Source organism: Pyxicephalus adspersus, chromosome 1, assembly GCF_032062135.1.
Source record: "Pyxicephalus adspersus chromosome 1, UCB_Pads_2.0, whole genome shotgun sequence".
NCBI lineage: Eukaryota > Metazoa > Chordata > Amphibia > Anura > Pyxicephalidae > Pyxicephalus > Pyxicephalus adspersus.
The window spans coordinates 48,697,337-48,713,344 of record NC_092858.1 but is presented as its reverse complement, the minus strand read 5'-3'; the positions used below and the strand labels follow the sequence as shown (position 1 = coordinate 48,713,344).

Sequence of the window (16,008 nt, the reverse complement as noted above, 5' to 3'; positions counted from 1 at the left end):
AAAAGTATTTTGTGCCATATTCCCCAGTTCTTAGATTGTAAGCTCTTTTGAGTCCTCTCCTCCTCTTGAGTCATTGTATCTCTCTGCCAGTTGCATCCCTTATTTAATATACAGCGCTACATAATGTTGGAGCTTTATAAATACAGTTTATTATTAAAATGTGTCCCATTTAGAGGTTAGAGGCTGACGGGGATCTCCCTCTATTACTCTGAACAAATACCAAGTGATATGTTGAAAGCATTTCTGTAACTGTTGTCCGGTAATACAGATTGTGAACACCTTCCAGGGGCAATTAGTGAAATGACTTTGTAAAGTGCTGTGTAATTTGTTGGCGCTATATAAATACAAGTAAATAAAACAAATAATTCTAAGACATCTGATTATCTTATTTTATTATCTTATTATCCCTCCCACTTACATTTCTGACCCGGTAGAAAAATACTCCCCCAGCAGCTCTCTTCGCTCTTTCAATGACCCACTACTGACTTCCTCACTCATAACCTCATCACATGCACGGATACAAGACTTTTCTAGAGCTGCCCCAACTCTCTGGAATGGTCTTCCTCATCCTATTCGGTTTGCTCCTCCTTTCTGCTAATTTAAAAGAGCACTCAAAACCCATATTTACAACCTTGCCTAACCATCTTTTTCTGTCTTTTGAAACCATCACTACTTCCCACCACTACATATCTCCCCTCCTATTGTGTGAGACTTCCCCCATCTCCTAGATTGTAAGCTCTTGGGGACAGGGTCCTCTCCTCCTCCTGTGTCACTGCCTGTACCAATGTACAGCACTGCGTAATATGAGCTATATAAATCCTGTTTATTATTATTATTATTATTATTATTATTAATAATAATAATAATAATATTAATAACAATAATAATAATGGATCAAAATACCATATAGTATGGGGATCTTTACAAACTTTATGTTATGGATAATCTTTTTTTAGTGGGTGTTAAAAATGGAGGGATTTAGCCATCTGTAAAAAAAAAAAACAAAAAAAAAAAAGAACTCCTAGTAGACAAAAGATTATTGATCTTCAGTGTCTCCTGACAACAAAACCACTTGCTCATTCTTCCCAGTGCACCCTCCTCCTTTAAGTTGCCCATCACTCTCACTGTCTTTGTATTAGCATTCCTTTGCTGGGGATAGCCTGGCTGACAATGTCCATATGAATGGAGTCCCCTAGTGGCCACTGAAAAATGACACGCTCACTAATAGTGCATGGAGTCCAACGTGACTGCGATGAATGGAACTTTTCCTTCTCGCCCCGCCTGCCCAGTGACGTCACAGTCCAGGCAGCCCGCACATATAAGGAGCAGCGCTCGGAGGGATTGTTAGGTCAGAGCTGCGCTGGGTCGGTGTAGTGGTGAATATTCGGAACAGATTCGCACATCTTTACTCATTCACCTTTATCTGGTGTTGTTATCTTGGAACAATGAAGTCCCCTAAAAGTAAAGCATCAAGGCGAGGTAAGAGGAGATTATCTGCAGATTCACTTATAGCAACTTTCACTGAGCTCTGTAATAGATTCCTTTGAATAGAACACATGAAATATTGGGGGAATGATTGTCTGGTGCACCTAGGGTATGGGGGTGTAAGTCGGAACCTTCCTGTCCATATAGAACCTACCTGTCCATATAGGACCTACCTGACCATATAGGACCTACCTGTCCATATAGGACCTACCTGTCCATATAGGTATAGGACCTACCTGACCATTCCATTTCTAGAAGATGTTCTGCTCTTGGTGTCCTTAGTCCTGCTGTAGTCAGGTTTGTCTGGCCTTGTATGAATTTGGTGCATTTTCCTTGTATGATCAGCAGGATCTATAAATTTGGCATTGCCCCATGCCCTGCCCCTGATTTCTAACCCTACCCATGCCCCAGATGGCATCTCTCATAGATTTTAATAAAACCTCAAATCTGTTAAAAACAAGGAGATTTTATCAATATGGAAATCTGATCATTGATTGGGGGCCAGCCCATTTTGTACAGGATGACAGTAGCCCAGATCCATGCCTTGGCACTCTCAGGAGTCACACCCATGTGGCCATTCAGCCTTGTTACATGTTAATGTTCTGTGTATGTAAGCTGCAGTAGATTGGTGATTGTTGTACATGGCCGCCTATTGCACATATTCAGTATAAACAAGAAGAAAATAGTACGTTCATGTTGTGGCACAATGCATTGGTTAAACTGGTACATTATTTTGCATTGACACTTAGGAGCCATTTAAAGTGCATTCATTCCATAACACCATTCAATTTATTGTAAGCATGAGTGTGACCAGCTCACCTTATTATCTGTTCTGAAATATTACTAAATGGTTGTGCTGTACCATTCTATATAAAAATGCAAGCCTATGAGTAGGCAAACATTAAAGTCATCCATTCCCTGTGTAGCTGATATCCTAACAACGGTTCAATCTATAACAAGAATATTTAGTGCTGTCCTGTACCATGGCCATGTTATTCTGTGAATGCCACTGCCATATGATGCTTCTGGGTTTGCCAAAGAGTATGCCCCATTCTGTGTGCTAGGGTTTGCCCTGATGGCACAATTGTGTCTTGTAATGGCACAGGTGGATGGGATGTGATAATAAACATAGCGGTGGTCATAGCTCATTTTTGGATTTGCCACTTGGTGGAGAGATAAGGATTGTTTTTTTCTTTTTCCCCTTTTTTTTCTTTTTAATTCATTGCTAAAAAACCCAGAGAATGAATAAACACTGAAGATGCTTTTCTGATTTAACCTGTGTATGAGTAACAATGTGGTTTTCTGTGCACAGCAGACCTGAACTCTGTGTGCACTTCCCTCTGGTATCCCCACACATCCTATAGACACTTTGCTGTGATGATAAGAGACTTTGAAGAATTGTGCCTCCATTAACCTGTGCACTGCTCGGCAGGCTGCTGTCATGGCAGATGCTGCTATTCAATGTGTTTTGTACAATCTCTATTGAATCAAAGGCTTCCCATAAAGTGTGGAGTTGTATCTGCCAAGCAGTCCTTCTGTGCCCTTTGTTCCCAGGCTCCAGCTAATTCTCTATTATGAAGTGTATCCATGCTGGAAGAGTTCTGCAATGCTGCCAATACAGCTGCCTACACAGGCTGTGCCCACCTAGCTCCACAAATGTGTCATTCAGATGATTGCTTGAGGGGGCAGTCAGGGGAAAATCTTGAAAACGAATCACTCTCCTAAAATGACACGAGTACATCTTTATGGGAATACCAAGTCCTGTAATAGACGGTGACTCATTCTGTGGTTTGGTGCTTACTTAGTTTTCTTTCTACAAATTGGTTTGCCGTGAGCTGTGTTGGTGATCTTGTCTATAAATGATTTTTCGTTATCTGTTTCACACAATGTTACTTCGTTATTAGTTTACTTTATAAAGCTGAAGCTTAGTATTCTTCATTCCACAACAAAAATAAGTTTTTTAAAGCCCAGCTGAACTCATAACTTACACCTATTAGCAGACTTTGCCATGTGTGATTCTAAGTAGGATAATACCTTTGGAGCTTTCAAAATTCAAAATCCCATCGTGTCACTGTGCACCCATCCCCTTAGCTAGGTCCTCTTGTGCCATTTAGATTGTAGATTGAGGTCCTACAGCTGCATATCAGCTACTCCTGAGTTCTATTTTGCTTTCTGTAGACACTGTAATGCAGGGATGCCGGCAATGGTTGTTCTTCCTACTCGTAGTCACATCTGATTGACCTGACCATTGCCTTATTTCAGGGATAAGTGGAAGTGCAGTGTACAAGCACATCTGGGCTACAAATCAAATATTCTTTCCACCAGTTCCATACAATGTCTGTATTCACTTATCAAACTGACTGCTGTTAGAATTTGCTTTGTCCACCATGGGGTTCAGTTGGGCTTTGAAGATCATCCTGCTTTCCAAATACAACGTGCAGAACTAAGGAAGATGAAACCAGTCCTAGCTTATTTGTTACCACAAGTTATTTAAGGCAAAGTATAACCATTACCATCAACCAGTCATTTTAATAACTAGGTGTATTTATTACAAGGATATTGGCTTCAGCTATGTCCCAGTCCTGGCATTCATTCTGCCTAGGTTGTATTCTTTGTTTGTAAATTACAGTGGCACATGGTGGTAGCACCAAATACTATTTATTAGAAGTTTCAGAACTAAAGGCTTCATGTTTTGCTTTATTTATACTTCTAGCTATGTATTGTATTGTTTAGTTGTTTTTCTTTATAGAAGATTTGTGCAATGTCACATACAACCCACACCTGCATAAAACATTTGCTGCTCTCCTATAAGGAACCATAAAAACTCAGAAATACTAAATATCTAAAACATTGGATATGAACCTTCTTTTTTTTTTTTTTTGCAGCTGTCTTCATTGATGACGAGGATTTGAATGAAGTATTATGTGAATTTGATGCAGTGTTGGAAGATTTCTCCTCGCCGTTTAACAAAAGGCGTTTTCGTTATGATGAACACCTGAAGACAATGAAAAGGAGGAGCAGTGCTAGTATCAGTGACAGTGGAATCAGCGACTCAGAAAGTAAGCAAATGATAAAGTGGAAAGCCAGAGGGATACAAAATGGGATGTGGTCCCCAAGTGTCTTTCATAAAACCTACTATAAATCTGTCCACTTGAATACCCGCCATTTGGTAAAGGCTCAAACCACGTTACATTTTCTAAAATACCGTACCTCCAGCTCCTTTAGCAATAGTTTCAAAAGGGACCCTATTATTGCTGTTGGTATTATAAGGTGATGCAGCATTGGCTTTTGTTCATAAATATTTTATTGCATAGTTGATGAAGGATACTATGAAAGCTAATATTTGACCACCATTGTTGGGACCCTATCATCACTCATAGCTCAACACATGAGCCAGAATTGTGGCTTTGGGCATTTGAAATGCTAATGTATAGGAGACCTGATAAAGCCCATGAGAAGATGCAAAATGCTATTTAGTTAGTTGCTTTCCTAATTAAAGTACTATAAATAAGTTCTGATCATGTTGGCTGCATATCTTGTATGGGGGTAATGACTTTGTGTCAGTTGGTGACATCCCAAATGTATGAAATGACAGGGTTCTGGTAATCTGTTTATTTAGTTTATTTATTTGCACTTCTAGTTGTTTGTGTGGGCATGCATGTACTGTATGCTGAAGACTTGAGGTTATTTGATGCTGTAGGGACATTTTGTGACCATGACATTCTTCTAAATCATTGACCGCGTTCCCAAGTAGCTGGGTAAAACCTTCTGTATCTGTTTTACAAGTGAAGCGGAGCTCCTGGTTGGTGTCATGACACTGTGGTAAATTAGTATTTCCTCTGTATGTCTGCCACTAGTTTGACATAAAATCCTGGCAGTTCTTATACAACCATTATGTCATACATGTTTGAGTCGGAGACCTTCCCTGTATGATCTCATCTGTTAGTCAGGAAGAAGTCCTCTATTTTCTTTGATTTTGAATACAGCATTCTTTGTTTTCTCACATGTTCTGGTGTCATTAGTACCTGCAGGGTGATCAGTAAAAATTTCCCGTTTTTGACACTTCCCCAGTCTGGGGCATGAGTTATTGAATTCTAAACTGTTGGGTTTAAAGAATCTCTGGGGACAGGAACTAGCAGAATGAGTCAGATCTGAATAAAGGCCATTTGTTCCCCTGAGGCCCTCTTCTATGAATACTCTTTGCAGGTGTTATGAAGCATTGGATTTTTTTGAACTGGGTTAGGTTTGGATGTCTTTGACTTTACTGTGTTCTAGTATGCAGGGAACTTTATCTGTGCCACATAGTTTGTTTTGTAAAAACAGGAAGAATGTGGCTTTCACTGTTACCGGAGTGTTTTTGTTCTGGTTGCTAAGAGTTCACTTATTGTGTGTATGATAGAGCCAGCTTCATTCATTTACCTTCATTAGAGTTTAGAACTAGACATAAATTGGTGCATGATCTGGGAATGACCTAGCTTTTTTCTTTTTTTTTATCTATTACTGTGTACTATAATGTCTTCTCTTTAGGTAGATAAGTGTATTTTATTTTTCCTCTAATTTAAAAATAAAGTGCTTAATGGGGGTGGGGGTAGTGTGATCCTGCTGTTTGTGGTGTTGGAACTGAATTATGAAACTGGGGTCCTTGTCAGAATTTTGTTCATTGGCTATGGATAAGTTCATCCAAATGTCCAAAACTGTTGTATGTATCTCAAATCAATTGGAAAAAATCTACCCATTCCAACAGATAACCATAATGAAAAAAATTCAGGGTGTTCAGATTTCCTATTTCACAGATAATAGTAATAATAATGTTTTCTCTACTAAAGCGTTTAGTGAGTAGTTGTGTGAAGTCTAGTTGAGCTATTATGTAATCTGACATTCATACATAATTTTAATTTTGATTATAAATTACAATTAGTATTTTCTTTAACCTGTGATAGTTTTTTTTTAATGCAAAAACATGTAATTTTGGTTGCTTGATAAAATTAATGTAAGTTTGAAATTCACTTGGCTCCTGATCGTGAAACACATTTCATTTAATAATAAATTTGTGCTTGGTGATTATTTGATAATCCTCTGGGTATGTTGTGCAGATAGAATGCTGTGGGTGTGATCTAACCCTTCAAACCCTGTTTAGACAATCCACTGTAAGTAGACTTTCCCTCATTTCCCCATTTCCTCAAAAAAACGAAGCAACCCAAAGCCCAAAGGGCAACCTAGCTTCCTACCTAGGGCCAGTTCCTGTCCAAAGGGCCCACCCAAATGTTTCTACTCCAGGCACTAAATGCAAAGCCCTGCCGAAAACAAATATATTTGTTTTTGTCCGTTTCTTAAAAATTAATACCACCTGACTTTTTCATCTACTATACTCTGTGGGTCTAAAAACTGCACATGAGCTCCTGGGTCTTTATGGCTATTGTGGCTTTTTAGGATGGATTTGGACTCCTTCCCAGGAGATTAAATTTATTTATATGTATGTTTATATTAAAAGGGAAACAGGAGCTTTAGGAACTCTAAGGTAGATGGAATGCCCCATCACCCAGGTGGACTAGAGTTAGGTTTGGAATGTCAAGAATTTGGTCAAATAATGCTGTATTTTGGGCGATCTGAGATATTCTAGGTGCCTATTCAGCCCACCAGGCTCCACTTCTATCAAGTACCTCTTTTGGGTGAACCAACCCATTTATCATGTCAGACTTTCATCAGTTTTCTGATGGAACAAAAACCTGTACCGCATTGCTTTTTCCTGTCAAGCAAAAAGGTGTACTTATATCTATTAACACCTATTCAAAAAAGCCAGTTTTTGTTTTCTGGCTTAAGGATTGCTACCACCACGGATAAATCACAGACTTTAGTCTGTGAACGTAGTTCCCACTTCATTGAAACATTATGCATATTGCCTGCACTAAATGTTCTGTACCATCAGGACCATTGTGTAATATGTATCTCTTAGTTTTGATTATATTTAGCACATATGAACCATAGTAATGTCAAGCACTACACTGCTGCAATTCTCTATTACCAGTCACACCTAAACTGGGCGTTCTGTGTAATACTAAATTCAGCTTTTGGAACTTCTATCTTTGTTTTAGAATTTCTCCTCATTCCGGGCAGCTTTTTAAATCTGATTTATTACCAAGTAAAGTATAAAAATAATGCCCCCTTGTATGTTGATATTGGTGATGTGGTGTTAATCCTAATAGATTCCATATGAACATTGGATCTTGCCAACAGATCCCCAGCTACAGAGTTGTCTCTTGATTAACTATTACTAGATAATGGCTAAGATGTGATTAGTTCATAGGAGCAAATTCCCATTTCTTGTTTCTATTCTGGTGGAGATTTTAAATTGCTGCTCACTTGCATGAATCCACCATAACTTGGGTTACTAGATTGTAAATTAAACATTTAAAACCCCTTTCATGCTTTGATAGAATTGATGATGATGGTGCAAACTTTACATTTTCCCTTCTAATACTGTTCTTACAAATTATCTCTTCAGCAATCACAGGAAATATTTTGGTTGTAATTATGTTTATTTCAATGTTTGGGTAAAGCTTAGTAACTATAATGTTGCTATCGTGGGTTCCTTATATTTAGCTGTTCCTCCTTTTGGTTTGCCAGGCCACATTCTAACTATGTATATAACCACACACTTCTGCATACAGGACACGGATTTACTAAATCTTGCTTCAGATGTCATGTGAAATTATTGGTCTGTTATACCAGGCAACTGTCTGATCCTACTTTAGATGAAAGCTTAGATTATGAAATATATACTGTTGTATCTCTGGCAAACTTTAGCTTGACGTTTTTTATTTGCAATAATAAAAAAAAAAAATAGTAAGATATTGAAAAGCAAGGGCAGGGCGTTGGTTCTGCCATGAGTTAAACTGATTACCGTATAATTAGCTCTTATTTTGACCTAGAGAGAGATATCTATGCATCTGCATTGGCACAGACAGGAGAATCAAGGGCAGATACTAAAAAGTCAATATCCAACATGTACAAATACTACAGTGCTACAATTTAATATTAACCTTTACTCCTCTAGCTGAATATTATTTTAATTCTGCTGTTTGATTATTTGGAGAGCTAAAAGGATTTTTTTATACCTGCAGCATGATTTTATGAACTGTATTATATAAATATCTGATTATTATATTCCTCATTAAACAAAGTGTTTAAAATAAATACATAGAATAGTGATGGAAATAAGTTATTTATAAAGAGGATGTGTTGAATATAGTTTCTTCATAGTTTGATTTGGACATTCCAGTGTGTAATGACTTATTCATTTTTGGATTTCCAGAATTGCTTTAAGAACCCTAAAAATAAATTTGTATGATTTGCATTTTCTACCCTTTATATAAGATCCTATTTTAGTCTTTGGTTTATTTTTCAGGTGCTGATTCACTATGTAGAAACAGTTTTAGCTTCAGTGATGAAAAGCTAAACTCCCCGACTTTGTCTTCTCCATCACTGTCTTCTCCAACAGAAACACCCCGAAAAGGTACATTAATGTGTTGCTTGCTAGCAATTGCGTTAGAGCCCATCCAAAGGCAAAATGTCAGAGTTGGGAAAGGCTAGATATGTGTGTGGGAAATGAGGGGAAATCTCCCCCCTTATGGGGGCATAAACCACATGAAATACCTCACAAGGGTTCTAATCCTCCCACACTATATGTAAACCTATACTAGTATATTTGGCTGGCTTTTTGGTTTTAAATAATCATACCACAAAAATTCACATAAGATTTAGTAGGGCCTATATCAGAAGTACCAAACTACATTATTTTAAGTAAACTGAACCTTATCTATTCCATGAATAAGAAGGTAGATGTTGTTCCAAATCTCTTTTGCATTTCCTAAATCTAAATTTGTAATTACCAGGGGCATTGTGAGTTTCAGGTCTCTTAACAGCTAAAGGCTCTCTAGGATTTCAGCATACTTGATATTTGTAGGTTTTCAGTGTGCTATGAAGATCAGCAAACAGAGCCACTGAACAATATTACTAAAAGTAACAAGTGGAACTTGTCTAGGTAATGATCCCCAGGGACATACCGAGAAGACAGAACATCCAAGTATATGTTGCATGGCTGAAAATGGTTGCATTTTGTGGTTCCTACTGATAGAGCATATTTAGTAAATGTTTTTTATGTATATATTATTTACAGCTAAACTTGGAGACACAAAAGAGTTGGAAGATTTCATTGCTGATCTTGACAGGACATTAGCAAGTGAGTATTTGTGCATGACTATTTCCTGTTACTCCCCCAGTTTCAGTTCCTTGTTAAAGTGTATCTATACCTAACAATTTAGTTTTAAATAATAGAATAATGTTAGAGCCCCTGTCCATTTTCTCCAGAGCTCTGTTGGGCAGATTTCCCTTTTTCCCCTTTACTTTTTATCTGGGGACATTGTTTAACGGACAAAAAGAGAAATCTGTACACGAAAATGGACACTACCGAGCTGATGGAGGTTTTTTTTCACTTATTTTTAAATACACTTATCTTTTGTCTGTGTAGCTTTTTAACTTGTTGGTGCCCGTAATGTTACATTATGAAAATCATTTTAGATCTGGCAAGGACCCATATGTTTTAGGGCATATTTGTAATTATATGTTGACAAGAATACAGACATCCTTGGATTACATGAGGAGAGTTTATACAGAATAGAACTGGGTGCCCCACACATGATAGACCATCCCAACCACTCATGCTCTGTTCATATTACAAAATAATGCTTAGTAAGTAGAGAACATTCAGAATTTAAATGTGTATCATCAGCCGACTATAAGATGACAACATTTCTGATGCAAATATCAACTGCCATCTCTGACCTAAATATGAAGGTGCTTGCTCTGTAACTGACATCCCGAATTACTGTGGCTTTAACCTAGAAGAAGTATGCAGTAGGTGAGATATTGGGGTAGTAGTAATGTTAGAAATTAGAATGACAGTCCCGGAAGTTGTTCTTAGCAAAAAAGTAGGCAATTACAAGCTGTTTTCATTGGAAGTCGTTCTAATAAACGTATCCAATTCTAGCATAAGTAAAATGTAGATGCACAGTAAAATCCCCCACTTGTTTTAATACACTTTTTCCTAAAGTATTTACCTTACTTTAAAGAATTGATCTTTTCAGAAAAGATCTTTTGAATATCTCCAAAGTTTTTGCAAATGCCACATATTTAAATAAACATTTGACTTCCCCATACATTGCAGTTCTCTGTAGGGTATTGGGCTATACTTGGTTGACCTCTGTATCTCGTCTCTTGCAGGCATGTGAAGCATTGTACAGATGGTCATGTGATCCGGTGAAAGAACACAGAAGGCTGTAAATCATCATGAAGTAAAGCTGCAAAATGCAGGCGTTCCGCAAGATCACACCTTCATATGGCTCAGTTTGATCTTAGCCTCCACCTGCTGCATGTCTTAGCCAGAAATATAAATATATATTTGTGTTTAATACTTTTGAAGATACAGTTGACTGTATTTTTTCATAATGTTGCTTAATTGTAATTTAAAATACTTTTATGGAAATTTGTAAAATAGTTGAAACAAATGTAATTACGTTTTTTCCAATATAATATATTTTTGTATACAAAATAAAATGTGTGGAGTTTATTTTTTTGCATGCATATTTTAGCCATGATAAACTTTGGCTGGAAGAATGATCTAATTTCGTGCTGGCTGTAATGAGACCAGCAAAGAAATTGCTTCCTCCTTGTAAATAAAATGAAGACATAAGACAGGGTCTTACTAGCTCCTGCAGTGCTCAGATCAACCCCTGACATGTTGGTATCACATAGAACGCATGAGGTGCTTTACTGTAAACTTGGATGGCAGATTCATGCAGTATGAATTGCATGCCAACCACACAATGGGGGAAAAAAGTGCTGAAATTCTTATTTCTCCAAGCACAGATTATTCTCTTTTCTGGTTTGTTCAGCAGTACACACACAAAGACATCCTCAGTTCACTGAATTCTTATTGTAAATCTCAGCTAGTTTTGGCATGGGAAGGTATATGTGTGTAGCTGTATTGATATTGATATTTCACATTAAAATTAAAATTGAAGATATTTATCGGCTGACCAGTTCTCACTAATTAGAATAAACTGACCTGAGTACAGACAGTTTGGATTTTGGCACATGCTTTAGCTTCATCACTCCTTTAAAGTTCCCCAATTCAAACCATAATGGTCAGTGGGCCATTATAGTTACTAAGCTTGGGCTGTACGTGTTGAAAACAGCAATGTAAATACACAAAGTAAAAAAAACACTGCTGCCTGCCTGCTTGTTCTGGGATGCTTAGGTATGATAGCATTCAAAATACAGTATGGTGCATGGCATTTATTTTTCAGCTTCAGTAAAGGGTACTGTATGATAACCTACTACACTGCTGGGAAAACTGCTTACAACAGTTATAAAGATAAAAATGATTACCGGTACATTGCACATTACAGAAGGTTAAAGTATAGTTGAAAGTTTGTATGTGATTGCATTTTTATCTTTTTTTTTACAAGAAAACAGGTATAACTACCCTGTAACTATTGCTGGACCTCTTGTCCTAAATGTAAAGATGGAGAAAAATTTAAATCCTAGAACTACTATATCAAACACTAGTAATAGAATATATATTACAATATAAGCTAGAATTACAATACAACATTTGTGATTCTTTTAAAATGTAATTTGCAGTATTTGGTAGAAAATGTAATGTTTACAACTATGTGTCACATTTCTTCCACTTGTACATACACATTTAGGATCTGACCATAATGTACAATTGAATAATGTATGTTAGGCGGCAAGAGTTAGGCGAAAAAAAACACATTCTTTAAGTTTACTGGGAAGAAGATATTAGTTTATTAGAAAATAACACCTACTTTATTACCAGGTAAAATATTTTATGAAAATAACATTTTGAAAATGTGATATTTTTTAAACACGTGCATGTGGTCTGGTGTACAGAAACCTGTGCTATACTTTCACATTACTTGGACTGTATGTCTATAGCATATATCTGACACTAGATATGCTTTAAAGTACCATTTAAACTCCTCCTAAAAATCTCTCTCATTCTGTTCATAGACCTATTTCTGTGGGAACAAATTATACAAAACCCCAGATATGATCTGATTACATAACTAGTGTACAAGTAACTTTTGTTCTACCAGTGTGGATTGACTTTTAGAAAGCATCCTTGTATGCAAGCAACCATGTTTTTGGCTATTATGAGACTGCCATTCCTTATGGGATATATGTTTCCACATCGTTGCTGCCACTTCCCAGGCTGATAGAACAATTCAGATATTTGTGCCGTGGTCTTCTTTCACAGAGAAGTGGGTCTTTGTTCAGCTTTGACATGTGGCTCCATATGCCCTGACATTGTGACCTTTTTTACAAATTCATTTAGAAAGGCCAGTGGAATGTTTCCATCTAAAAGCCCATCTCATGAATGAACTATGGTAAAGTATAAAAGTACATTGAGTTCTGTACTTGAATCTCCCAAAATAATCAAGTTGTAAATAGAATCTTCTAAACATAATATTCACTTTATAATCATCGGAAACTATTCTGTCTGATAAAGCTAAGCTGGTTTTAAGAGCAGATTCAGTGCAGCCAAGCACACGGCACTCTGTTGCTGATCCTGCATACCTGCAATACTTTGCTGAGCTAATGTGACAAATGCGCCATGCACTGCTCATTTGTACACATCTCCCAGCTTATGTCCTTTATAGGTAAATGAAAAATGTTCCAGATGCAAGTTCTAAACTCTGTATGAATTTGGCACAGCAAGTAAAGCGACATTCTGGAATTCATTTACACTGAAACACTGTTTCCAGACATTGAATAATTTGCAGACGGGGATCCCTAAAGGATCCGCTGGGCAGACCTACAAATATGTAAAGTAACCCCTTCCATTCTAACAGATTGCCATTACAGTAGAAAGGACAGGCTAGGTATTTAATAAACAGTTTTCCAAAAACAATAAAAATGACAGTTTTTGTGCCTAATTTCTATTCAGTTATGGGAAACAGCTGACCCACAAGGCTTCAATGTTTCCAATTCAACTTGGAACACTTATTTCACTGCCAGCTCTTAGATGTGCTGGAAACACATAACATCAACACTCTGAAAATACCAGCAACAACCAGTAGTACAAGTACAGTTCACCAAAGCGAGTATATGGTGTATGTATCTATATCTAAAATGTATTTCTATATACTTAACAGCTGGATACCCTGGAGAAATGAAAAATATGCATGCTTCTTCAAGCCAAATATCTACATCCAACAAAAACAAAGCTGGCTCCTATAATCTTGCATTGCTTGTGTTTTTTGCTCATTAAGCAAGAAATGTATATGTCATTGGGTAGCTCAAAAAAGCCATCAAAAAGTTGCCAAAAATGAACAAAATCACCAAATTAGAACAAGTAAAGCTTTTAGGTAAGGTATTGCTAGGTAACTAGGTGACTTGACAAAGGGGAATGATCCACCAAAATGCATTACCTAGCAGCATTCCACACTTGGGTGTACCGGCTATCACTAATATATTGTAGGATGGGGGGAAGGGGTTTTTTATATGGATACTGTGCTATGAACATCCAGGAATCACGGCTCTGGCTGCTGGCCACAAAGGGTTGTTTTTTTTTTTTTATAAGCTGTGCAGATGCATTTTTTGATTGTTAGATATATAAGTCATATATAAGTGCAATATCACTATTTATTCATTAAAAGTGTACTTGGAATGTTACATAAGTTCTTTGTACACCTTTCTCTCCTTTATTTGTTCTTCATCCCTAACCTTGCAATTGTGGAGCTGCATGAATTTTAAAATTTGCATATAGAAGTGATGCAGACTATTTTTTTCTTATCAGGTTGTCCTTAGAGACTTTTCATTTAGTAATCCTAAAGTCTTCACCATTTTTTTTTTTTACATTTTTTGCATTTATACTTTTTAAAATGGAATAATACATATAGAATAATTACAGAAATTAACATAATTATTAGGCTTATACAAAAGTGTTGTGGTATTAATCCAGGTGTTTTTGTTTACTGCCATTTTTGTGATTCTTAGTCAAAGGCATGACCCTGTTTCACTCCCACACTACATCCCTAACAAATTATCAAATGTTATCATCATGTCATCTAAACAGAAAATGGAGCTCAGAAAAATGTGGTTGTTATGAGAAAAAAATATGTGACTAGTTTAGAAAATTAGGAGTTTTAATGAATGTCTGCTAAATTATATAAATCGCTGATGGCACCTTTTTAAAAAGCTTTTTTTCCCATTGAATCAAGGTGTATAAATTTCAGATTCGGAACTGTAGGAGCAGCAAGCAAATGTCAGAAATATTGCTAGTGTCCTTCCAATTAAAAGCAAGTCTGTCAGAAATTCTGACAAATTCCATGCTCTCTGCACCAAGCTTCTGTCATTGCATTGTTCCCCTCACTGACAACTGTGGTCTTTGCCCTCTTCATGGTGTGCAAAGACACAATGAGATGTTTCTGAAGTTAAATAGGGGATGGGGGGTGTTTAGTATTGTCATTTCCAGCCAAACTTCTTGCTGTTGACACCTTCAATTGCACAATTGAGAGGGATCTTTGGGTAAATGATCGGATGATTGATACCTGGCTGACAGGTCTTTTGTCTTTTCAAAATCTTTTTATTGACTTAAAAAGACCTCACAACAAAAAGAATTGTACATGTTGATTAATGTTAACATACATTTTATATAAAGTTGTACAAAAAACCTATAGGCTCCAGTGGCCAATTGGGAAAAAAATCCTGTCTGGATGTACGTGACCATTGGCCATCTTGGCTGTACAAAAACAAAAAAACACACTACAATAACATGAATTATTTAGTTTTTTATCCACGTAAAGTGGAACCAAAGTTGCGCTATGAAAATTTGTAATCAAGCAGGTCCCTGGTGATGTCTTATTTGCAATAAAACATATTTACCTGACTGATCACGGTCTTCTTGAGAAAGGTGAAGTTGTTTTATTGCACAAGAGAAATCACTTCCTATAACAAAGGACCTGTCTGATCGCAATTGTTTGTTTGCAAAGTTTACTTCTGCTTTAAAGTGTAGTCCCCGGAGCTGGGTTATGGACATACAGCTGTGGACCAGACACTGGTTTGCCTTGCTCTTTTGCTTGGCCTGCAGACACACATCTGGTACATTGCAGCTGCTTACTTCTGTAACTTGTAAACAAGGGCAGCACAGAAAGTCACTTATTACTTACTCATTACTTGCTCCTACTCATTGCAGATAGAGGGAGTAATGAAAGAATTTTTGTTATTTACAGCAGCATGCAGATACTGTGTATCAGGTGCAGGTCCCTGCAGACACAGGTAGAGGTAAATCCCAGAGGACAAAGAAAGGAAGAGGCTTGAGAAGTAGCAAGTCATGGCAGCAATAGAAAGTAATGACTGGGTAATGTGTTTGTATGTACATGTATGTATATGAATGTGTATATTTATAATGGCTCATATGGGGTGGATAGAGGTGGA

The 16,008-nt window shown here is 37.0% G+C and overlaps 1 protein-coding gene across 1 annotated transcript; it reads left to right on the top strand.

The window, feature by feature from the left end:
* The first annotated feature begins 1,320 nt into the window (after positions 1-1,320).
* RGCC (regulator of cell cycle) lies at positions 1,321-11,097 on the top strand. Its single transcript, XM_072410321.1, has 5 exons — positions 1,321-1,479; positions 4,371-4,544; positions 8,891-8,998; positions 9,662-9,724; positions 10,765-11,097. Exons 1-5 carry the CDS (start codon positions 1,446-1,448, stop codon positions 10,770-10,772), a joined length of 387 nt encoding a protein of 128 aa, XP_072266422.1. The 5' UTR covers positions 1,321-1,445; the 3' UTR covers positions 10,773-11,097.
* The last annotated feature ends 4,911 nt before the right edge of the window (positions 11,098-16,008 follow it).

Excerpts from the sequence above, each read along its gene's own strand:
- RGCC (XM_072410321.1), top strand. The coding sequence starts at position 1,446 with ATGAAGTCCCCTAAAAGTAAAGCATCAAGGCGAG. Across the intron at positions 4,545-8,890 it reads TGGAATCAGCGACTCAGAAA|GTGCTGATTCACTATGTAGA; the intron begins GTAAGCAAATGA and ends TTTATTTTTCAG. Across the intron at positions 8,999-9,661 it reads AACAGAAACACCCCGAAAAG|CTAAACTTGGAGACACAAAA; the intron begins GTACATTAATGT and ends TATTATTTACAG.